General features: G+C 41.9%; 1 protein-coding gene across 1 annotated transcript; it reads left to right on the top strand.

Moving 5' to 3' along the window:
• The first annotated feature begins 2,738 nt into the window (after nucleotides 1-2,738).
• LOC139320731 (dentin sialophosphoprotein-like) lies at nucleotides 2,739-4,669 on the top strand. Its single transcript, XM_070949165.1, has 2 exons — nucleotides 2,739-2,813; nucleotides 2,981-4,669. The coding sequence occupies exons 1-2, from the start codon at nucleotides 2,739-2,741 to the stop codon at nucleotides 4,667-4,669; spliced, it is 1,764 nt and encodes a 587-aa protein (XP_070805266.1).
• The last annotated feature ends 20,809 nt before the right edge of the window (nucleotides 4,670-25,478 follow it).

The following is a 25,478-nucleotide window of genomic DNA, read 5'->3' as shown; positions in this document are numbered from 1 at the left end:
TTACTGGTAACAGAAACTACTTGGTATATTGGCTAAGCTATTGATTAGGCTCAGGGAGATCCATGTTAAAGGCCATCTTCATCTATGAAATGTATTGATGTATTTGGACCAGTGAATATCCCCCCCCCACTCTCTCCCTCTTTCTCCCTCTCCCCTACCCCTCCACCCCCCTGAAATCTACCTTGAAAATTTGTTGCTATGGGTATCAAAGGAAGAGAGAATTCTATGTAAGTCATTCTGTAAATATAACATTCTTGTAAATATAACAAATAAAATAAAACAAATCCCAGCTGAAAGATATTAAATTAGAAAAGGATATTCTGGTATGCGCCAATGTTTATATTTTAGGGATGAGTAAGTTTATTGAAATTAAAGAGAAATTCTCACAGTAGAAGTCCAGTAGATTGCAGTTACAGTATTTCTGGGATGAATCAATGATAAAATGGAACTTCACTCTTGTACACAGTTCCATCTCCATCAAAGGTTCATTCTATGAAAGACTCTTGGAGCTCAAATAATATTGCTGACTGAATTTAATAAACATTCTACTTCAGAAGGTAGATTATGCAGTGAAATAAATATTGTAAATATTTGTATTATGCAATGAATTTCTTTGTATTAATGCTAAAATGTACTTTGGTTTCTTCATAGGTAACAATACCGAATATGAAGACTCTGCTTCTCCTTATCAGTATTCTTGGACTAGTTGTTGCTTCTCCTGTAAGTGAACTGAACTATAACAAAAATTAACTAATAATGTAGTGATCTACTAGATGTAGTAGAGTAGGGGTGCCAAACTCGCAGTCCAAGGGCCAGATGCGTCACACACTGGCCACACCCACCCCTGGTTTAGCAAAGGGGGGGAAAAGTTGTGATACGTCACATGACGACAACGTGTTGTTGTGAGTTTGACACCCCTGTAGTAGACAGTTTAAATAAGGCTGATGATCAAGTAGTTAGATCCAGTGCAAACCTGCAAAATGGCTTGTTTAGAAAAAAAACCCACTGCAAAATAGAAAAGAAGGTTCAACAGAATTGGTGAAAACCATGTTAATTCATCAAAAGAGTTTCATAAAAACTCTGCAAGGCAATTAGTTCTAGACTCCAACAAATTTGAAATCCTGATTCACACATTCTGAGTCACCCAAAATTCACATGCTTGCAATATGGCAGTAAGAACGTTTGCTTATGTTCTTTGTAGTTATGGACATGCTGACTAGGACTTCTGGGAATGGTAATGACTACATATCTAAAATTTGGGAAATTGCTATATTGACAACAGATGGCTTTGTGGCACATAATAACTGATTAGGTCTCATCCTATGTTTTGCAGACATTTTTGAAAAAAACACGAGTACTAATGCAAGACTGGAAAATCAGCTTTTCTTCTTACTTCACTGGCTGTTCCATGCTAGTGATTTAACCGCATCATTCAGCAGATGTTAAGTAATCTGTCAGTAACAGAGATGGTTTTATGCCACTCCAGTGTTGACTGGTTAATGCTGTTTTCTGCCCCTTCCCTAAAAAATGGAGGTGGACAACTTGTTGCCCTTCAGCATAGGAAGTTCCTCAAACCCATGCTCTCTACATGGGGCTCCCCTTGAGGAGCACCCAGAGGCTCCAACTGGTGCAGAATGCGGCTGCGCGGGGGATTATGGGAGCGAGGGGGCGCTCCCATGTGACACCTCTCCTGCGTGAGCTGCATTGGCTTCCAGTGGTCTTCCGGGTGCACTTCAAGGTGTTGGTCACCTCCTTTAAAGTGCTCCATGGCATGGGACCTGGGTATTTGCGGGACCGCCTTCTGCCGCCGATAGCCTCCCACCGACCAGTACGCTCCCACAGAGAGGGACTCCTCAGGGTGCCGTCAGCCAGGCAATGTTGGCTGGTGACCCCCAGGGGGAGGGCCTTCTCTGTGGCAGCTCCTGCCCTCTGGAACAATTTGCCCCCGGAGATACCAAGGATATCGGATCGCCGGGTTTTTCGCCGTGCCCTAAAAACTTTTCTTTTCCATCAAGCAGGGCTTTTCTTTTTTAGCCTTTTTTAGCCTTTTAAATTGTTAAATGGGTTTTAGTTTCAATGTTTTAAATTTTGGGCCACAGTTATATAATTCTTTTAAAAATTTTAAATTTTGTATTGGTATGTGTTTTAGTTCTGGCTGTGCATTGCCCTGAGACAACTAGGAGAAGGGCGGCATACAAATTGAATAAATAAATAAACTTTGTGGTGGGGCAGTCTCAGGCAGTTTTACAGATTACCTTATGCTGAAAATCTGTGGCACAGTATTGGAAAGAACAAAGAAATGAGAAGTAAATTAGCATTAATAAATCCATCTATCCTATATATCATTAGTGCTTAAACTTATATACCACTTCACAGTGCTTTACAGCCTTCTCTAAGCGGTTTACAGAATCAGCATATTATCCTCATTTTACTGACCTCGGAAGGATGGAAGGCTGAGTCAACCTTGAGCTGGTCAGGATCGAACTGCTGGCAGTCGGCAGAATTAGCCTACAATACTGCATTCTAACCACTGTGCCACTACGGCTCTAACCTCGTGAAGTTAGCAAATATATTTGTGTGTGAGTGTGTGTATGTGTGTACGATTAAATAGATTCAGAACCCCAATTCACGCCATAATCTGTTGGTTGAATATGAGACATTAAACTTTTCCCCTTTGTAGTTCTGATCTGGTTTATGGGAACTTTCTGTCCCATGAAGAACATGTCTGAACTACTGTAATGGTGTGTGGGAGTGACCTTGGGAAAAAGAGGAAGAGCCATAATCAGAGTCCCGTCAGGATCGAACTCATAGCTGTGGGCAGAGTTTACCTGCAATGTCAATGTACTTACACAGTTTTCATATTCATTTCATATTGATTTTTTAAAAAATATATTCTTTCCTTCTAACAATCTTGTTATTTGTGTTATTTACCTAAATAACTAGCATTTTTAAATTTCATTTTTATGCTTCTTTATGACAGATCCAGAGGAGTGATGTATTTAGAAGAGGCCCCAGAGACAATCTCAATTCTACTAATGTAGATCAAAAAATATTAGTTAATCCTGACCATAAAAATGAGCAGAAGCAAAACAGAGATGGTGAGCACCAGGAAGGAGGAATATTGCTCAACTTCAAGAAACAGCATGTTACAGCTGGAAAAGTCTCGACAGGTGATGCTATCAGAGGGCATCAAAATGCAAAGGAGAGGCAGCTGCTTCAGGACGGCATAGGACTAGCACAAACCACAAGTAACAGCCAGTATAATACACAGGAAAATCTGGGTCAATACCTTAAAAGCTCTCAGCTGGATCTTCTCAAAAAGACCAGCCATGTGGAAGAAAATTACATTGAGGATAAGAGAGAGAACAATGCAGTTCTAGGTCCAGCATCCACAACCGGAAGCTCCAACGTTCACGAGACAGATCCCTTTGCTGAAAAACAACTTAGCGAGGGATCCCATACCAGGAATGGTCTTAAGTCAAGCAAAGATGTCGATGTGTTCTCTAAGGACCATTACAGTTTTGACAGCTTCAATTTATATGATGAGGGCATGCAAGGAGATGACCCCGGATATGCTGATGACTCTGATTCCGGTGAGAGCAATTCCAACCAGCAGCCTGGGGCACCAAGTAGTTCAAGCGATTCAAATGATGAGGAATCAGAACAATCAAACCACTCAGCAAATCCCGGAAGCCCAGATGGTTCCAATGGAGCCCAAGACTCCAGTGACCCTAGTGATTCGAGTAGCTCAAATGACTCTACTGATTCTAGTGACTCCAGTGATTCAAGCAGCTCCAGTGACTCCAGTGATTCAAGCAGCAGCTCCAGTGACTCCAGTGATTCAAGCAGCTCCAGTGACTCCAGTGACTCAAGCAGCTCCAGTGACTCCAGTGATTCAAGCAGCAGCTCCAGTGACTCCAGTGATTCAAGCAGCTCCAGTGATTCGAACAGTTCCAGTGACTCCAGTGATTCAAGCAGCTCCAGTGACTCCAGTGATTCAAACAGTTCTAGTAGTTCCAGTGATTCAAGCAGTTCCAGTGACTCCAGTGACTCCAAAAGTTCTAGTGATTCCAGTGACTCAAGCAGCTCCAGTGACTCCAGCGACTCCAAAAGTTCTAGTGACTCCAGTGACTCAAGCAGCTCCAGTGACTCCAGTGATTCAAGCAGCTCCAGTGGCTCAAGCAGCTCCAGTGACTCCAGTGATTCAAGCAGCTCCAGTGATTCCAGTGACTCCAAAAGTTCTAGTGATTCGAGTGACTCAAGCAGCTCCAGTGACTCCAGTGACTCCAAAAGTTCTAGTGACTCCAGTGACTCAAGCAGCTCCAGTGCCTCTACCGATTCAAGCAGCTCCAGTGCCTCCAGTGAGTCAAGCAGCTCCAGTGCCTCCAGTGAGTCAAGCAGCTCCAGTGCCTCTAGTGATTCTGGAGATTCTAACAGTGATTCTAGTGACTCTTCTAGCAGCTCCAGTAGCTCCAGTGATTCCAGCGATTCCAACAGCTCCAGTGATTCAAATGATTCCAGTGACTCTAGTGATTCTGGTGATTCTTCTGAGTCCAGTAGCTCTAGTGATTCCAACAGCTCCAGTACTTCCGATGCCTCGGATGATTCTAATGGCAATAGTAGCTCCAGTGATTCTGGCAATTCTAGTAATTCCAGTGGTTCAAAATAAACTATTTGAGAGGCGAAACAGTAGGAAAAAGCTGCACGTATGAATATAATAAGTCAAAATGGTAGCATTGTTGGCAAAAGTGTGAACAGTACATTTCACTCTTATTTTGATAACCACTTCACTGTATTAGGCAGGGAAGTTCAATGAAGTAACAAATTTTAAAATTCTTTTTATAAAACACTTGGTGTCTATTTTGGCTGCTCCACTGACCTCACTATTGCAAAAAAAGATAACGATCCATGAAAAGAAATATTCACAATTACAATAAAATACAGAGTTCTCCCAAAAAAAAAAAAAAAAACCCTACTACAAGCCCTAAGCAATTTTCAGATTTCTCCAGGAATAAAAAAAGAACATTTGCAACTGGTTCCAAATTGTTTTGTAACCCATGGGTGCACTTTGAATTAATAACAGTATTCTTTTTCTAGACACCCATTTGGAAACTAGAGTTCTACATGTGTACATATGTGAGTACCACTCCTCATGATTCTTTAAGGAGTGTCACAATATTTAAGGTGAGCTAAAAGAAATTGCTTGTTCACCCTTTGCACTCACTGTCACAATGTGCATTCTTTTTTTTTTTTAAATGATGTCTGACTTGGCCTAATATGTGAGTCCAGCCAGCCTTTGGGATGTATGGCTTCAACAACTGTATGAACACCAATGTAGCACAATGTGTAGATCTGACAATTATAAATATAGGGTGCGCTGCAGAGGTGGGTTTCAGCAGGTTCTGATCAGTTCTGGAGAACTGGTAGTGGAAATTTTGAGTAGTTCGGAGAACCGGTAATAAAAATTCTGACTGGCCCCACCCCCATCTATTCTCTGCCTCCCGAGTCCCAGCTGATCGGGAGGAAATGGGGATTTTGCAGTAACCTTCCCCTGGATTGGGGAGGGAATGGAGATTTTACAGTATCCTTCCCCTGGAGTGGGGTCGGAATGGAGATTTTACGGTATCCTTCCCATGCCACGCCCACCAAGCCACACCCACAGAACCGGTAGTAAAGATTTTTGAAACCCACCATTGGTGACGCTGCCCTAAATACAGAAATACAATTGCTTTCAAGTGGATCATGCATTACCAGATCTATAGGGACACATAATTAAGCATTAAAAAAAAATGTTACGGACCGAAAGTAATGTACAGTCAAAATTGAAAATGGTGGGACCAATTTTACTCATCTGATATTCTCTAGATGTCTCTAAACTACAATTGCTAAACTTCTCAGCTCTCTGGCTAGGAATTCTGATAAATGCAGTCCTAACTCATGCAGAGGGCCCTTGGTTGAGGAAGGCTAGAGTAAATAAACCTTTCCTTCTTGTGTTCTCTGTGATTTTTCCCTCTTTTTTTTTTTGACATTTGTTTTCTTTTCTAATTTGGGGGATTGTGGCTTCTTATTATAGAACTAGGGTGTGGAATCTTGACTGCGCCACAAAGCTAGTGTGTCAAGGTTCTTTAAAGCTCAGGCTATGCTGTAAATGAGCTGGCAGAACAGGGCCCAACATCTCTTCCAACTTGCTTAAGAAGTATTATAGCAATATTAGAAATAATAAAGCAATATCCTATCAAATCTTGGACACATTATAAACCAGGGGTGTCAAACTTGATTTCATTGAGGGCCACTTCAGGGTTGTGTTTGACCTCAGGGGGGAACAGGGGGGCGTGGTCAGTGCAACGTCACACATCGAGGCTCTGTCTTTGGCCACGACAGCCTCCTGCATCCCTCTGCCAGCGAAAACGGAGCTTGGGGAGGCTGTGCGCTTCCTGCACGGGCTCCGTTTTCGGCTGCGACGGCCTCCTGCAGCCCTCTGCCAGCAAAAACAGAGCTTGGGGAGGCCGTGCGCTTCCTACCCGGGCTCCGTTTTCGGCCGCAACGGCCTCCTGCAGCCCTCTGCCAGTGAAAATAGAGCCCGGGTGGGCCGTGTGTGGCCTCTCCAAGCTCCATTTTCATTGGCAGAGTGTTGCAGGAAGCCGTTGCAGCCAAAAACGGAGACTGGGAGGGCTTTGCGCGGCCCTCCTGAGCTCTGTTTTCACTGGCAAAGGCACCACGGGCCGGTCCTTTGCTGTTTCCAGGGTGGTCCTATGGGCCAGATCTAAGTACCCCATGGGCCGGATCTGGCCCACGGACCTTGAGTTTGACACCCCTGTTATAGACTATAAGTAGTAACTAGCTATCTTAAGTACCTGCTAATCATTGCATTACAAGTAGTTCTTGAATTACAATCATTCATTTAACCACTGCTTAAAGTCACAACAGTATTGAAAAAAGTGACTTACCACTGGTCCTCGCACTTACGACCATCACAGTATCCCTGTGGCCATGTGATCAAAATTTGGGCATTTGACAATTGGTATGTATGGCGTTGGATGGTCACATGATCACCATTTGCAATCTTTTCAGCCAGTTTCCAACCAGCAAAGTCAATGGGGGAATCCAGATTTGCTTATTGACTGTGCAAGTCACATTAAGTGACTACAGTGATTCGCTTAACGAGTGCAGCATAAAAGGATGCAGAACTGGGTGAGGCTCACTTAATGACTGCCTCACTTAACGACGTAAATGCTAGTCCTAATTCTCATTGTAAGTTGAGGGCTACTTATATAGTGAAATCCCAGCTAAGATGAAACACAAACTGATCTATACTGAAACACTTTAAAAATCAAAACAAATCAGGAGCTACACGCAGAAAAGATACTTGACTACAAAAATGACCCAGGACACAGATAAGTTGACAGAGTGGAGGCAAAATTCCTTTTTTTAAAAAAAGGGAACTAAAAGAGGGCATGATGAAGGGTTTCCAAATTACAAACTTCTGCAAAATCGTGAAGAAAAGACATTTCTGTCTCTGTTCCCAGTACAGAACGTCCAATGGAAATGCTTAGTGGAAAAGAAATAATTTTATCACCTGGTGCACAAATTCTTTGACTCAAGAAATCTTTAAATGGGGATCAGAAGTCCATCATTCATTATTAACCGTGGTAGGAAAATAAAATCTTTAACCTGTGAGGAAATACATCAACAACCAACCATCCATAATACACTGTAGAAACCAAATACCATCAATATTGCAAACTTGGGGATATTACAGTCTTGATTTGCTAGAGATTTTGAGCTGATTCTCACTGAAGGATTCTAAATTGGATTTTGCAGAGGGAACTGCAATCTCACGCATCCGGAGGGCACTAAATTAGGGAAGGCTGATCTTGTACAGAAAAATGACATTTGAACGCTAACTCCTTATCTTTCCTGTCCTAAAATTCACACTACAATGCTTACCTTCAAGCTAACCAGAATTTGTACATTTTCAGCCTGGAATGCAGCTATATATGCAGAGTACATGAATGTATTCTGTAGGAGCTAAAAATGGTTTGATTTCTGGGAATGCCACCAGTGGCACAATGGTTTGGCAACTTTTGCGAGTCCAAAGATATTTTTGCACCATCTGATCTTAACTATTATTGGAAACATCCAAGCTGGATTTTTGTCTGGGTTTTTCTCTTAACTATTAGCTTTGCTGTACATTTCACTTCATAATCCATCCCTTCCCAGTCCCAAGGTTTTTGTTAGGATTAAGCAATTAATTAAAATAAAACTGGCTCAGAAGCATATCAAAATAATGAGCCTAAAAGTTGGTACATTAGGGCTGCAGATCCTCACCAATGCAATGTGGTTATAATTTTTGGGAGATGTAGTCCAGTAACATCTGGAGGTCCCCAGGTTTTTCATTTTTGTATTATAAGAGTACATTTATTATTTAAACTCAGCAAAATCAATGAGACTATTTCATTTCAGTAACTGTGGCCGCGACTAGTTTGTTTCATTATAGACTGTAATATGCTTGAACTAGTTTCTTTCATTATCAAATGTAGTAAGTTAAATAAGTCACTGTAGTCTTGTTCTTGCAAAATTGATAAGTTGCTTCCACATTTTTATTAATGTTATCTTTACTGGTGAATCTTTTATGTAACGATGACTTTTAACATAGGGTTGTTACAAGAAAGTTTTGCTGGATGTAAGTAAAACTCAGTGCAATAAACTTGCTTATTCGCCAATGTTTCTGAAGTATCTGAATTTAGCAGCTAAGATCCCAAAGGCAACAAAATACTAGCTCATGATGCTTACAGAACCCTGCCACTTGTAAATTCATAAATGCTGCAAAACATTGGATAAGATAGTGAAATGGACTTTCATTTCAGCTCCAATTGCCACTGCTAAATTAAAGTGCTACCGGCCCATCATTTATTTTGCAGAAAACTATACACCTATGAAATTGCCCGTCCTTGATGCTCTCTTTGACTTTATCACCTCAGGCATTGCTAGTCACCTGATTTCCCTCCAAGATAATAAGTGACAAATCTAGCCAATTTAAAATGTTTTAAAGCTGCCCCTGTATGGTGTCAGAATCTGGGGCAACTCTATTTAAAGTACAGCAACAGAATAAACTGTTTCACCCTTGTTGAATGGGGAGGATATGAAGACAACAGAATAACAGAGTTGGAAGGGACCTTGGAGATCTTCTAGTCCAACCCCTTACTCAAGTAGAAAACCCTATACCATTTCAGACAAATGGTTGTCCAATCTTTTTTAAAAAACCTCCAGTGTTGGAGCACCCACAACTTCTGGAACCAAGTCATTCTACTGATTAATTGTTCTACTTGTCAGGAAATTTCTTTAGTTCTAGGTTGCTTCCCTCCTTGATTTGTTTCTATCCATTATTTCATGTTCTGCCTTTAGGAGTTTTTGTTCTGCCCCAGCTCCGGATTCCCGAGGGTATTGACACACAGCAACAGTCCTTATCAAATTTATTAGGTAGCAAGAATAAACCAAAGTCCGGCAAAGGTTGGCAACCAGCCCAGAAAACAAGATACGATAAGACTTTTCCAAAAATGCTCTGATGATAATTACAAGTTGTTTCCAGCAAGAAATTACTAACTGCGTGCGACTTAAATAGGCTAAGGGAGTGGCCAATTATCCTCAATCCTTACTCTCGAGGAGACCTCCTCCTCCTGAGTAGCCACTCCTGCCTTTTGGCAGCCCTGGGTGCTCGAGCATTGAGGAGAGGCTCCTCCACTTCGCTCTCTCCACTTGAAGGAGCCTCTGGAGGTTCTGAAGGCCCAGGCTGAGTCTCTGCCTCTGGCACCGCATCCTCTTCAGCCTCCTTGCTGTCCGACACGAGCGCCGGCTGCACAGACTGCTGGTGGGACCCCACACCAGCCTCCTCGTTGTCGGGATCAGCCACAATCTGCACAGGCCACTGGCGGGCCACAACAGTTTTGGAGAATAGGTTGACTCCCCCTTCTTTGTGGCAACCGCTTAGATATTGGAACACTGCTATCATGTCACCGCTAGTCATTCTTTTCATTAAACTAGATATACTCAATTCCTGCAACAATTCTTCATATATTTTATTTAGCCTCCAGTCCCCTAATCATCTTTGTTGCTCTTCTCTGCACTCTTTATAGAGTCTCAACATCTTTTTTTACATTGCGGCAGGAAAACTGGATGGAATATTTCAAGTGCAGTCTTATAAGGTACAAAAAAGAGATTGCCAGGTTGTGTTTGTTTTGTGACTAAGTACAAGTGGACAAAGGTCCTAAAACAACACAGTTACAATCATCTGGGCATTTGTCAAAGCGATAAACTTTGTTCAATGTTCTAAATAACAAACAACATAAATTTGAAACTTCATTCACTTCATACCTTCATTTAAGTGTGCTGAGCTGGCATCATATGACTATGTCAACTTTTGATTTGGTTGGGTATTTTTGCCCTGAAGCTTCATTTGAAATCCAAACTGAGCTTCAGGCCTTCTTTGTAATTAAACTTCACCACAAGAACATAAGGAGCTTTGAAGTTAATGCCTTGGCAAACCCAAGTGGTTTAGCTTTATATCACTGTTAACACTAGCATGGCAAAGACAGCTTGGCAGAGGGTTCTGAAAAGGAATCAGGCCTTGGATTTGTGTGCATTGCAATGAGCAACCCTGACCCAGATTATAAAATTTGTCTTTGTCTTTTAAAATAAAGCTTTGAAACTATGGGGAAACGCCATTGCAAATTATCTTAAGGAAACAACCACACTTTTACCTAAACTAAGAGATTAATATTTTGGTGGGAAAGATAAGAAATGATGCCTTCCTTGCAAATAAGTGGCAACCAAAAATGAATAAGCAAGCAAATACTCAATTGACAAGATGCACAGCCTCCCTTAGGTCATGGATCATACATGTGAAATGGATGTTTAGGCTTCTGAAAAGAGGACTCTTTAGTCCCTGGAATCCTCTACTGCCGTGATGGCAAACCTATGGCACACAGGCCACAAGTGGCATACAGAGCCATATCTGTGGGGACGTGAGCGTTGCCCTAGTTCAGCTCCAGCGCGCATGCGCGCACCAGCCAGCTAACTTCCAGTCCCAAGAGAAATTGGGAAACAGGCCATTTCCAGCCTCCAGAGGGCCTGAGGGGGGGAGGCAATTTTCGCCCTCCCCAGGCTCCAAGAAAGCCTCTGAAGCCAAGGGAGGGCGAAAAAACAGGCCTACTGGGTCCACCGTCCCATCGCGTGCCAAAAGAGGGGGGAGTGCGTGGGAGTTGTGCGCACATGCACATGGGGGCGGGGCACATTGAATTATGGGTGTGGGCACACACGTGCGTAACCCCCTGCCACGCTCCCCATGCTTTTGGCACGCAATGGCAAAAAGGTTCGTCATCACTGCTCTACTGGGTCCCATCCTTCTGAATCGGCAACAAAGGGATTCTGGTAGGACGTGTGGATAAGTAATTTGATTCTAGAATAGTTGCCAGTACTTGAAATGATTAATACATTGATACACATGTCATACTGCAGTTCTTTTGTCAAAGTAATTTACTGGAGGCTTCAGAAATACACTAGCCAAAATTGTAAATTATATTGTATAATTGCAGTCTTCCATCACTTATTTTACAAATTTGCAAATAAGGAGAATGTAGTTTAAAGAAATAATTGGTAAAATACAGGTAATATATTTTGAGGACCCAGATTGGTGGGGGCAATGTGCTGACTCTATAAACCGCTTAGAGAGGACTGCAAAGCACTATGAAAGTGGTATATAAATCTAAGTGCTTATTGCTATTCCTAGTCTTCATTTAATGACTGACTCTTTTAGTGATCATTCCCAGTTACAATAGTGATGAAATAGTAACTTTGCAATCAGTTTTTGCCCATACAACCTTTGCAGTTCTGTAAAACAAAGAAAAACTGAAGTAAGATCATAACAACCATCTAGTTTTACTTAGTGACTGATTCACTTAAAGACTGAGTTGCCAGTCCCAATTGTCATCCTTAAATGAGGACAACCAGTACTGGAAATGCTGTCAATAATTAAGAATTGGAGGTTGGAGGAATTAGATGCAAGTCAAATACATTTTTGATTCTTGTAAAGCAGAGATTATAATGAAGTCACTTCATAAATAATCCCAATAACCGTAAAAGACATTTTAAAAGCTCTTAAACTATCCTTGGATGTGCTTGAAAATATTAGCTGATATTCTAATGTAAATTAGTAGCTGCTTTATATGAAGACTATTTAGCATTTAGCATCTGCCTTCAGATTGGTTTACAGCTGACAAAATTAGATTACTCAAAGTAGGTTTCTACAAAAGGCAACAAGATGTTTCTTACTATGAAGACTAAAAGAAAGTGTAGAGAATTATTTTTTTTATTCATGTTTCTCTTTGCAAGAAATATAAAAAGCAAAGAAAACCTTGGTCTATCAAACAAACAAACCCATCCCATTGCCAGCACCTGGATCTACATAATAACAATAAAGGGAAATTGTAATTTTTCCTCTCTTTCTAATATTTTGTTGGGTCATTTGGTTGTTTCAGGGTCAGCTTTTACATCATTTTCTCCATTTCACTAGATGTAGAACATTTGACTTTGTATCTCCCTGATCTGTCCCCGTACCCACACACACACCAACACAGCCAGTCGAGGGTTAAGGAAACACTTTGGAACGCACCCAGGTCTTATCTCCCACTTGGCAGCGATAGACACACCGTCTGCCAAGTGACTTTATTTTCAAAGTAAAACAGAGAGATAAATACTCAAGAGTCCAAATGTCCGACACTTTAAATCTTTCTCTCAGCAGTTCCGGACGAGGCTTTAGTGACTATCCAGGGTTTGCTTTGTTCGTCACAAGGATCCTTGACCACCACCCTCTATTATATAGTCTCTGGGGTGTGGTCCAGTGACTCAGTTCTAATCCCTAGCACGCCTCCTAAGCTGCTGCAAACGTTTATCACGCCTTCGGAGGCGTGCGTCCAGGAATGATGTTTCTTCATCACTCTGATTCGAATCAGCTGTCTCCTCTCCCTCGGCTGGCACTTGAGACAATGCCAGAGGGGAGGGGCCTGGAGAGGGAGGCCTGGCTGACTCCTCTTCCTCATGCTCGGAGCTTTCTTCCTCCGATGGGACAGGCTCAGAGGGCAGGTCCACAACACTCCCATTAAACTGAACATTAGCCAGGATCTAACAGATAATGTGACCAGTTCCATATGCCTAAAAAGTTTTGAATATGTATTTTTCTCATTGTGCTATTTGGGTTTGGGTGAACTGGTAGTTAAGATTCTGCACAGTTTGGCAAACCCGCAAATCCCACCACTGGCTGGCCTAGTCCCTGCTCGTTTTTTGGCCCGTTCTGGGCCATTTTTCAAGCCAAAAATGGCATGAAAACGGCCTGGAAAATGGACTGAAAAATGGACTGGAAAAGGCCTGGAAAAGGCCTGGAAAATGGACTGGAAACGGCCCAAAAACGGCCTGAAAACAGCCCAAAAAACGGCCTGAAATAGACCCAAAAATGGCCCAGAAAATGGCCTGAAATAGACCCCAAAATGGCCAGAAAACAGCCTGGAAAATGGCTTGAAAAAGGCCTGAAAAATGGACTGAAAACAGCCTGGAAAATAGCCTGAAAAAGAACTGAAAAATGGACTGAAAATGGCCCAAAAATGGCCTGAAAACGGCCAAAAAACAGGTGAAAGTGGGACCAGCCAGTGGTGGGATTAGCCCCAACTGGCTGAATCCTACCTGCCTTTGACACGAATGGTCAGGAAGCAGGGCTGGGTGTGATGAGTGACATCACCCACCCAGTCACAGGACCAACCGGCCATGCCTACCCAGCCAGAGAACCAGTTATTAAGTTATTCAAGTCCCACCACTGAGTTAACCCAAGAGGTCTGATTATAATACCGTATCTATTAAGGTCAAACAGCACAATTTCGGCGAGTATTCTATTCTCAAATGAGAAACCTTGGTACAGCCTGGCAGTTGTACTGGTTCATCCACTTCCATTAACCAGGTTAATCTATTATATTGAATCTAGAGAGAAAGTTCATTAGTCCACTATCATCCATCCCTCTCCAGCCAGTCACGTTCCAAATCACCATCTGTACGGGATTCCCGGAAGCAAGGTGGTCTGGCTTGGTTGATTGGCTAGGTGGTAAGAATGCCAGATGTCAACTTGATGTTGGAGCTGGGTCAATATTAACTATGCTTCCCTGATATGAGGCCAGAATCTGAAAATAATTTAATTTAATTTAATTTAATTTAATTTAATTTAATTTAATTTAATTTAATTTAATTTAATTTAATTTAATTTAATTTAATTTAATTTAATTTAATTTAATTTAATTTAATTTAATTTAATTTAATTTAATTTAGTTTAGTTTATATGCCGCTCCTCTCTGAAGACTCAGGGCAGCTGAGTCCTGAGTCTAATAATATTTAGACTAATATTTAACACATCACAGTACTTCAGCAAAATGGTTCGGTTGAGATCTGCATATGTGGGACTGATTGGGGTAGATTGGGGCACCGAAATATAATTTTATCATATTTTATCTATATCTTAAATTACTGTATTTTATTCCAATTTCATTTTAAATTGTATTTTATTCCAATTCCATTTTAAATTGCTTTTTTCAAATTATAGTAATAATTTGTTTCTGGAGCTCTGCACTTTGATATGCCCCAAGCGCTAATCAATCAATAAATGTAAATGGTATAGGAAAATTAATATGGGACAATTCTGCCTCTTTTGGGGCACATGCTTTCTAGATAAAGAGGATGGAGGTTAGTTTGGGTTTCTTTTTGCCTGCATCTATGAAGGAGGAGTAAACCAGAGCTGTGATTTGTTTGAGGAATTGCTTATTAGTCTGAAAACTAGCTCTGGAACTTAACAATAGAAACAAATCATTCTTGCTCTCCCTTTTATATCTAGTTCAGAGAAGAACACCCAAGATAAAAATGCTTAGGAAAGATCCTATTATAAAGATTCTTTTATTCCAACTGGACACTAAATCCCAAGGAAGAAAGAAAGAAAGTCATATTTTTAGCATCCATTGCAACTGCTTTCCTTTATCCTGGGCTCGCTATAAAAAAACAGAGATCTATTTTTAGAAACACAATATTTTTAGAAATATTTTATAGAGCGGGCTCTGTAATAAGTATAACTAGAGGTTACTGTGAAGACTTTGGCAGGTCATGACTTTCCCAAATGGATTTTGCAGACAGGGTAGTACATTTAAGATCAAGATATTTAAAGTGAGTTTCTTCCAAGAGAAACCAAAGATGCAGCGTGCAGTCCTCAAATGACACTGTAGCAGGGGTGAAATCCAGCAGGTTCTGACAGGTTCTGGAGAACTGGTAGCGGAAATTTTGAGCAGTTCGGAGAACCGGTAGTGGAAATTTTGAGTAGTTTGGAGAACCGGCAAATACCACCTCTGGCTGGCCCCAGAGTGGGGTGGGAATGGAGATTTTGCAATATCTTTCCCCCAGGAGTGGGGAGGGAATGGAGATTTTGCAGTATCCTTCCCCTGCCATACCCACCAGGCCATGCCCACCAGGCCACACCATGCCCACCAAGCCACGCCCACAGAACCGGTAGTAAAAAAAATTGGATTTCACCACTGCACTGTAGTAACTAGATTGTCTTCCAGATAACCAAATCTAGGTGTGAGGGATTGACTACCACCAAATGGTAACCATCCCCTTAGAACAGGGGTGTCAAACTGATTTCATTGAGGGCCGCATCAGGGTTGTGTTTGACTTTGGGGAGCCAGGGTGGCGTGGCCAGGGTAGGTGTGGCCAGCTTGACATCACTCGTTTCGGTAGCACCTGTGGTGGCCTGAGAAAACGGGCTCCCGAGCTCCATTTTCGGCTGCAACGGCCTTCTGCAATCCTCTGCCAGTGAAAACGGAGCTCATGAGGGCCACGTGCAGACCTCCCAAGGTCCGTTTTGACTGGCCGAGACACCACGGGCCAAACCTTCACTGTTTCCAGGGCAGTCCTGCGGGCCAGATCTAAACACCCCATGGGCCAAATCCGTTTGACGCCCCTGCCTTAAAATAGCAGAGTTGGAAGGGACCTTGGAGGTCTTCTAGTCCAACCCCCTGCTTAGGCAGGAAACCCTATAGCATTTCAGAGAAATGGTTATCCAATCTCTTTTTAAAAACTTCAGTGTTGGAGCATTCACAACTTCTGGAGGCAAGTTGTTTCACTGATTAATTGTTCTAACTGTCAGGAAATTTCTCCTTAGTTCTAGTTGCTTCTCTCCTTGATTAGTTCCTACTTCATTCCTACAGATTCACATGGGGATAAATGACACTGCCAGAACATACTTCAAATGTTTCCTGATCATCATGCACCGGGTAGGAAGGTGAAGGAAATGGAACACAAATACTACTTTTATCACTTTTTCCAGTTGGGGGTCATTGTATAGAAGGAGTGTACAGGTACCATTAAAGGAGAATATTTGTAGTTCAGGGTTGACATAAGGGATCCTTGGTGCTTTATGAGCTTGGTTGTTTTCTTGCAGATGTTTCACTACCCACACTAAATAACATCATCAGTGTTAGTCTAGCACAGTGATGGTTAACCTTTTTGCCGTCGCATGTCAAAAGTGGGGGGAGCACAAGGGGAGCACGGGGAGGGGGGTTGTGCACATGCCTACAACCATAATTCAATGCCTCCCTGCATCCCTCCCTTCCCCATGCATGTGCACACGACCTCCCCCACACTTCCCCCGCTTTTGGCACATGATGGCAAAAAGGATATGGAAACAGCCTGTTTCCCTATGCCTGGGGAGGGTGAAAACAGCCTTCCCCACACACCCTTGGAGGCTCTCCGGATGCTGGAAATGGCTCGTTTCCCGACTTCCAGTAGGACCAGAAGGCCCATTTTTTGCTCTCCCCAGGCTTCAGAGGCTTTCTTGGAGCCTGGGGAGGGTGAAAACGGCTTTCCCCACATACACCCGGAGGCCCTCCAGATGCCAGAAACGGCCCATTTCCCGACTTCCGGTGGGCCCGGAAGGCCCAAAAATCAGCTGGCCATGCGCGCTGGAGCTGAGATAGGGCAACACTCACGTGCCCACAGATATGGCTCTGCATGCCACCTGGGGCATGCATGCCATAGGTTCACCATCACGAACCTACCTTTTTATTCCATCAAGCGGGGCCATCCTAATCCTTTTTAATTGTTTAATTTTAATTCGGATCTGTTCTTAAAAATAGGGGTGTTTTAATTAGTGGGCCAAATCTATTTAATATGTCTTTTAACTTGTTTTTTAAATTTTATATTATATTTGTTTTATTTATGGCTGTTCACCGCCCTGAGTCCTTCGGGAGTAGGGCGGTATATAAATTTAAATAAACTGAAACTGAAACAGGTCTAGCATGATGATGTTACCTAGTTTGTGTTCTGTCCCCGTCTCACACACGCACCCCCACAGACAGGCAACAGTTAAAGAACTCAGCCGACAACAGTTTATTCGGTATCAGAATTGGCAGCAACCCAGTGGCTGGCTGCCAGGTATTCTTTACTCACGAGGGGGGAGTTTCTCCCTTCGTCCGGGAACAAAGCCAATACATAATAATCAACAAAGTCCAGTAAATACAAAGAAGGTCATCCGATATCCGTTTTTTGCTTGTCACAGAGCTGAACCGGCCACCACACCCTCTTTTATACCCTGTGGGGTGTGGTCCAGTGACTCAGCCTAATCCCTGGCACGCCTCTTCCTCTCCTGTGCGCGCTTATCTCTGCGACGCTGGCGAGGGTCCAGCCAAGACTCATCATCATCATCATTACTGTCCACCTACGGCTGCGTGGAAGTGCTTGGCCCCGGCCCTATCTCTTGCCCTTCGGAGGACACCGGAGGCATTGCCAGAGAGGAGGGTCCTGGAGAGGGAGGCCTTGCCAACTCCTCTCCTTCACTCTGGGAGTCCTCTCCTGCCGATAACACAGGCTCAGGTAATGGAGCCACAACAGTTTGGGTAATGAAATGTCTTCAAGGAAACAACCAAGCTTTGGAATGTAGAGGTTCCTGGACTTGAACAAAATGATTATGTACCCACAAAATGGGTACAAGGGACCCATTTACCATGGACCTGTACTACTTACATAAAAGTTTCGTGGAAACAGAGAAGCCCCATCTCATGAAGATTAGGAAGATTGGATGTTTCCCAATCTCATCAGGACATTAAACTAGAGAAAAAGGGGAAGTGTGACAAATGCCCAGAACTGATGTACCACCAGGAATTGGGGCCATAATTATTGAAGGCAAAGAAAGAAGCAAAAGGGGAAGTCAGGACATATATTAGCAATAAATTACAACAGCAAAAGTAGTAGTTATATTATTCACATTCCCAAGGGGTTTTTTTTATGTCTTTCTATGCCAGGGCACAGAGTTTGCGAAACAGAACTTAAACATCACTGTGACTTGATAAGATGACACACACCTAGAACATGACTCTGAAAGTCTACAATTAGTTTATAAGGAGCAGATTTAACAAAGAGGGAGAGATTAGTATAATGTAGTAGGCAATTCTGGTAGTTGAACATTTTAAAGTTGCCAAGCTTGAGAAACACTGATCTGATCCTTACTAAGTAAGAGGAATCGGGTTAAAATGTGCAAGGGATATGGAGATAAGAGACTGTGTGATCCATGAATTCATTACATCAAGAGGAATAGAGAAAAGTCAGACTTTACTTTTATTAAAACTATGAAGCTTCTCCTCTGGTAATATTACACTACTAACTAGAGCATACAAAACATTTGCTAGACCAATTCTCGAATACAGCTCATCGATCTGGAACCTGAACTGCATAACGGACATTAATACAATCGAGAGTGTCCAGAGATATTTCACGAGAAGAGTCCCCCATTCCTCTACCCGCAATAGAATCCCTTATGCCACCAGACTTGAAAGTTTGGGCTTAGACAATTTAGAACTACACCGCCTTCGGTCTGACCTAAGCATAGTACATAAAATTATCTGCTACAATGTCCTACCTGTCAATGACTACTTCAACTTCAACAACAATACATGAGCACACAATAGATACAAACTTAAGGTAAACCGCTCCAAACTCAATTGCAGAAAATATGACTTCAACAACAGAGTGATCAATGCCTGGTATGCACTACCTGACTCTGTGGTTTCTCCCCCAAACCTCCAAAACTTTAACCTTAGACTGTCTACTGTCGGCCTCACCCCATTTCTAAGGGGTCTGTATGGCAGTGGTGGGTTCCTCCCGGTTTGGTCCGGTTTGGCCGAGCTGGTAGCGGTGATGATATGACGTCACCGAACTGGTTCTTCCCCCCCTACCCTCCCACCCCCCCACATTATTCTTACCTTTTATTTGGTCCCACCCCCAATCTATTGCTGCCTCCTGAGTCCCAGCTGATGACTAGAGGGAAAAAAACTGTTTAAACTCTTGCCGCGGGGCTTCAAAGGGCCGTCCTACAGCTGATCAGTGTTAAAAGCAAACAAATGAGTCGGGTCGTAAGTGCGAGGACTAGTCCTAAGTGCGAGGACCTTCCAGAAATGACTCTGACCAGCTAGCCACGCCTACTTAGTCACATGTCCTCCAAGCCACACCCACAAAATAAGCCACGCCCACAGAACTGGTAGTAAAAATATTTAGAACCCACCCCTGCTGTACAGGGTGTGCATAAGCGCACCAGTGTGCCTACTGTCCCTGTCTTAATGTTCCCTTTTATTTGTATCCATCTCATGTATTCATAATTATGTCTATACTTATATCTGTTATTTAATACATGCTTGAATGAATGAATGCAGATTGAAATGAATAGGGAAGAAAGCTGGGTCAGATCTAGTGGATTGAAATTGAGAAGGAAAAAAAATATCTAGGAAGCATGGGAAGTCTTTCCTACTGGAAAGAAAAGTAGATTATCTAAAGTTATCAATGTACACATAAGCTTGCTAAAAGGCTAAAATGAAAATGGGGTATCTACTGAAAACAGAAGTAGAGTTATATAACCTAAGAAGGATACTTTAGAAAAAATAAATGTACAGAATAAGCTTGTGCAATGTAATGCTTAGAAAGCAGAATGTCTGTACTTTAAAAGGGGGTATGAGTTGGCTATTATTTTGTCTGTAGTAAAAGGAAAGAACTGCAGCTCAGGGTAGACAGGGAAAGAATAAGAATTAAGTAAGAATACTTAAGTTAATTTAAATGCATTGAAGTCTCCAAAGCTCGTGAAGGCTAAATATGGCTGTTTCAGCCTTGTGCCTTGGCATGCATATTTTCCAACAAGACAGACCAAGGCAGGAAGATAATTTTATTACAATTTATCAGAATATTCAGATAAAAGGGATTCCTCTCATTCAAAGAGAATCCTTAGCTTATAGTTAACATAACAAAAAAAAATATATGAAAGGGGAAAGTTGGTTGGACAAGATAAAAGCAACCCCTCATTTGCAGAGTAAATCAACTACAAAGGTTGTTTGAAGTTAGATAATCAAATGCGCGTTGACACTAAGGAACTTTTCCTGATCAGGAGATAGTATCCAGTCATCATTCTCTAACTTATTTTTTCAGTTGTAGGGATGTTAGAAGCTATCTAATCAACCTATACAGCTGTAGGATATGTTTTCCTACATTCCAGCCTAATAGTTTTTTTTATAAAACCTTGTCACCATTTTAAAAGAGAGAAAAGACTTAGACTTAGAATAACTTTATGATTATGTTTATGAAATAAACATAATCATAAATCAGTTATTTAGAATAACTTTATGTTTATGTTTATGAAATGATTTTATGATGGGGTTTTTAAAATTTGAAATTGGTTTTAAATTGAAATGTTTTAAATTATGGGCCAAATTATTTAATTATTTTAAATCTATTTTAACTTTTGTATATAAAGTGTTTTACTTGGCTGTTCACCGCCCTGAGTCCAAAAGGAGAAGGGCGGTATAGAAATTTGAAAAATAAATAAATAAATAAATAAATAAATAAATAAATAAATAAATAAATAAACTTTATTGTCACTTTGAATCAGTGGTGGTTTGTCCCTGGTTCACACCGGTTCTATAGAACTGGTAGTAAAACAGACCCACCAACCCCGACGTCATCAGAACGCTTCTGCACATGCGCAGAAGAGCGTGCGCGCAGCCCCGTTGCAAACCGGTAGTAAAGGTAAATAGAACCCACCCTGCTTTGAATGTACACTAATCAGCATACATTAAAATGAAATTACGTTGCATACAGCTCTCAAATGGTCTCCACCTCTAATATAAACATAAACATGACAAGATTAAATAAATAAATGAATAAATAAACAAATAAATACAAAATTATGCATGTACCCACATATATTATATGACACGGAGAAACAACACAGTCTAGTTCGGATATATACATGTACATCAGCAGCGGGTTTCCAATATTCTTATTATCGGTTCTCCGCGCGCGCCTTCGGTGCATGCACCCGGCCTTCCACGCATGCGCTTTGCTCACTCATGCACCAGAGGTGGGTTTCAGCAGGTTCTGACCAATTCTGAAGAACCGGTAGCAGAAATTTTGAGTAATTCGGAGAACCAGTAAATATCACCTCTGACTGGCCCCGCCCCCATCTATTCTCTGCCTCCCAAGTCCCAACTGATCGGGAGGAAATAGAGATTTTGCAGTAACCTTCCCCTGGAGTGGGGAGGGCATGGAGATTTTACATACCCTTCCCCTGGAGTGGGGTGGGAATGAAGATTTTACAGTATCCTTCCCCTGCTACGTCCACAAAAGCCACGCCCACCAAGCCACTCCCACAGAACTGGTATTAAAACATTTTGAAACCCACCACTTTCATGCACCTTTGCTCACTCGCATGCCTCAAAAATGTGCCTAAATATGATGTCATAGAGCCAGGACGGTAGGGCAGTAGGGCGGTAGGGCGGTTGGGCGGGCCCACCCGTGATCTCTGCTACCAGTTCACCCGAACTGGTACGAACCGGCTGAATACCACTCTGATATACATGGTGAGAGAAACAAAACTTGCAAGTTTACCAGACGGATGGCAAACAAAAGTAAGTCAAATCAAAATATAAAATAATTATGTTTAAAATACAAAGTAAAATATAAAGTAACTATGTTAGTTAACAAATTGCAAGGTCCGTGTCATGTGTCCCTCATGGTTTACATGCTAGGATACCGAAGGAAATGGTGAAGATGACCACAGAATCACTGAGTCTAAGAAGAAACTTTGTGTTTCCAAAAGACTGGAAGACATCAGTGTTAACTCTGTCTTCAAAACTGGAAGTAAGGATAACCCAGGAAATTATAGGTTGAGATCCTCATCCACATTATAACTTTGAACGGTCACTAAATGAACTGTTGTAAGTGGAGGACTATCTGTATTGAGAATGCAATGAAACCATAGAGGAGGGGGGTTTACTAAGATGATGGACTAGAAATCAAGGCCTACAAGGATTGATTAAAGGAACTGGCTATGTTGAGCCACAGGACAGAAGACTAAACGGAAAAGCATATACAGTGCATGTTAATAATTTTGGATTGATCCTAAACCACAATCTCAGACATCCACATGCTTCTCCCTAGCAGTTCAGTCAAGTGTCAGACCACCAAGGAATGCTGATGAAAGTTACACTGAATATAGGTGGCCATTTTGTTTGAATCAGCATGGGGTCTCAAACCTAGAATAGTGTTGAAGAACACAGTTCGAGAAGATGGCTTTTTTTCAAAGGAGTCAGAAAAACCAAAGTCCTCTTGTGGTCAAATGTATTTTTTTCAAGATCAGTGACTACTAACCCTTGGTATCCTAACCAAAACCACCTAGAACATTCAAACGCTGCAATTTAAGGGAACACTATTGCTCAACCTACGCTAAATGTTACACATTTTTCTGTGGATTTTTTTTCCTGTTATTAATAACACTATTAATAAGGTAAATTTTCCAAACACTGGGGCTTCACACTGTCTGATTGCCTTGTTCTTTTGAATAAGACCTTTTAAAATTTAAAGTTCTCCAATGCACCACGTTTTTCTGGTGTTCCACGTTTAACAATGTGTGGGTTTTTATGTTTGTTTTCTGCTCTGAGAGATTAATGTCTCTGAAGAATAAGAGGCAAAGTTGAAGACTCTAGCTGAAATCTAGCAAAGAGAAGTGTCCTTTGGGTTGCCAGCCTTTTTAATATTTTTTTCAAAATACACTCAATGTTAGGAATAAAAAAGAACCTGTAACAAAGCTGATGATTTTAAGGAAATTTCTTTTATGCTTTCCAAATCTAGAAATGACATTTCTGAGCTTTATTGCATACCCCTAATCTACTAAAATAAATCAAATAGGGAAGTAAATTAAATCTGGCATAATTTGTTGATAACAAGGTTATGATTTCAAACCTGCTGCTTGATCATTCTGTCCAAGGCTTTGCCCAAAATTATCACCCTTTTGTGAAGATGGAGACAATAAATACTTTCAACGATTCCAAAGAATTCTAAATGAATTAAAAGACATAAAGAAGATGTTGAAGCATCTTGGGGATCATTTTTCATCAAAAGGAAATATTTCTTTACCCAAGATATAATTCACAAAGAGAACTGGAGCTGTCATAGGGTGTACTGATGATAGATAGTTTGGAGTGATGCTTTGAAAATGGCAAGTTTTATTTTAACGGAGAAGTTTATGTCTGAGTACATGAAACATCGAAGTTTTGAGTCACTATACTGCTGACTTCTACTTTCCGGGGGAAAATAAAGACAAGAGCAGTTTTATATATGACATTATAATATATGGAATCCAATATAGGCCCGTGTAACTTTATATAGTTAACACTGACAAAAGATAGCTCTCCATTGTTTCAGATAGAAATTGTTCCAGCCCTACTGGAACAGTATAGAGTATAGAGATGTCTATGCTAACTCACTTTGTGTTTAATTTAGTTTCTTGTAGACATCTGAGATGACGCCAGTGGTGGGTTTCTACCAGTGGTGGGATTCAAATAATTTAACAACCGGTTCTCTGCCCTAATGATTTCTTTGAACAACCAGTTCACAACCGGTTCTCCCGAAGTGGTGCGAACTGGCTGAATCCCACCATTGGTTTCTACTGGTTGGCCCCAGTTCGGGTGAATTGGTAGTGGCGGCAGCGGGAGGCTCCGCCCACCTGCCTGGACATCAACGGATGCTCTGCACATGCCCAGAAGCGCTGTGCGCAAGCAAAGCAAGCACGCAAACGCATGCGCTCCCAATTCCGAACCGATAGCGAAGGTAAGTGGAACCCACTACTGGTTGACACTATGAGTAAAAGGATGCTATTGGCCTGTGGCAAACTATGACAATAGCCATGATCAGGGGAGCTTTTTCAGAACATTGTGTTGGGTATTACTTGTATCATTTCCTAGATTAGGAGGCACTGCATGGTCACTTAGATTGTCTTTTGAATTGGCTACTAAAATCCACTGTACTTGGGGTTGCCCTTGAAGAACATTTGGAAGATGGTAATTGGTCCAAAATGTGATAGTACTGAGAAACATGTCTGTTTCTTAATTCATGTTGACTCCATTTGCTTCATGAACTGCAATCAGGTACATTTCAAAGTGCTGATTCTCACCTATACAGCCCTTCATGGCCTGGGGCCAAAATACTCGAAAGACTCACTGTCTCTACCTGTCCCTGCTCTATCCTTATTAAGTCTGCTGGAGGTTCTGTCAAATAAAGAATGCCAACCTGAAGGACCCAAGAACTTGTGCCTTTTCTGTCATGGAACAATTTACCATCAGAGGTCAGAATGACCTGAATCTGCTGACTTTTCCTAAGGCATTTGAATCACATAATTAAGGAAGGGTTTGCTATTTGAGGTGGGGGGGTGTTCAAAAATTTTAGCAAGGGGTTCTCTGCCCAGTTGCTGGATGGGCGTGGGCATGGTGGACATGGCCTAGTCGGCCTCCTGCACTATGGGGGGAGGCATTTTTGCCCTCCCTGGGCTCCGGAGGTTTTCCTCAAGCATTCAGGAGGGCGAAAACGGGCTCCCCAAGCTCCGGAGGCCCTGTGGAGGCTGGAAACGGGCCCATTTCCGGCCTTCCCGAACTTCTGGTAGGCCCGTTTTTCACTCTCCCCGAGCCTCTGCGTGCAACCTGCACTTATCTGCATCCAAAACAGGCCATGTGGGGACTCCTGGGAGAGGTGGGTGGGGCCAGCCAGGAGTGGGATTTGGGGGTTCTCCGAACTGCACAGAATCTTAGCTAAAGGTTCTCCCAAACCCCTGCGAACCCCCAGCAAGTCCACTCCTGCTTTTACTCCTGACTACCATTTTTCCTTTTTATCTTGATTACGTGTGATATTTTTACAATTATTTATACTATTGTTATTGAAACTCTGCTGCCCAGAGTTGCTTTGGTGAGATGAGGGGCCATATAGTTAGGAATAAATAAACAAAAATAAGCAACCCAATATCGATCCAGTTCAACCTCTTATTATTTTAAATATTCTTACTATGAATGCTTATTAGGAACGTCTGGGAATGT

Source organism: Pituophis catenifer, unplaced genomic scaffold (assembly GCF_029215685.1).
Source record: "Pituophis catenifer annectens isolate HBS135680 unplaced genomic scaffold, rPitCat1.0.hap2 SCAF_8, whole genome shotgun sequence".
NCBI classification, from domain to species: Eukaryota; Metazoa; Chordata; class Lepidosauria; order Squamata; family Colubridae; genus Pituophis; species Pituophis catenifer.
Note: the sequence above shows the minus strand (reverse complement) of the source record. Positions and strands in the feature narration are given on the sequence as shown.

Coding starts and splice junctions, on each gene's coding strand:
- LOC139320731 (XM_070949165.1), top strand. CDS start 2,739: ATGGTGTGTGGGAGTGACCTTGGGAAAAAGAGGAAGAGCCATAATCAG. Junction 2,814..2,980: donor TCAGGATCGAACTCATAGCT/GTGGGCAGAGTT, acceptor TCTTTATGACAG/ATCCAGAGGAGTGATGTATT.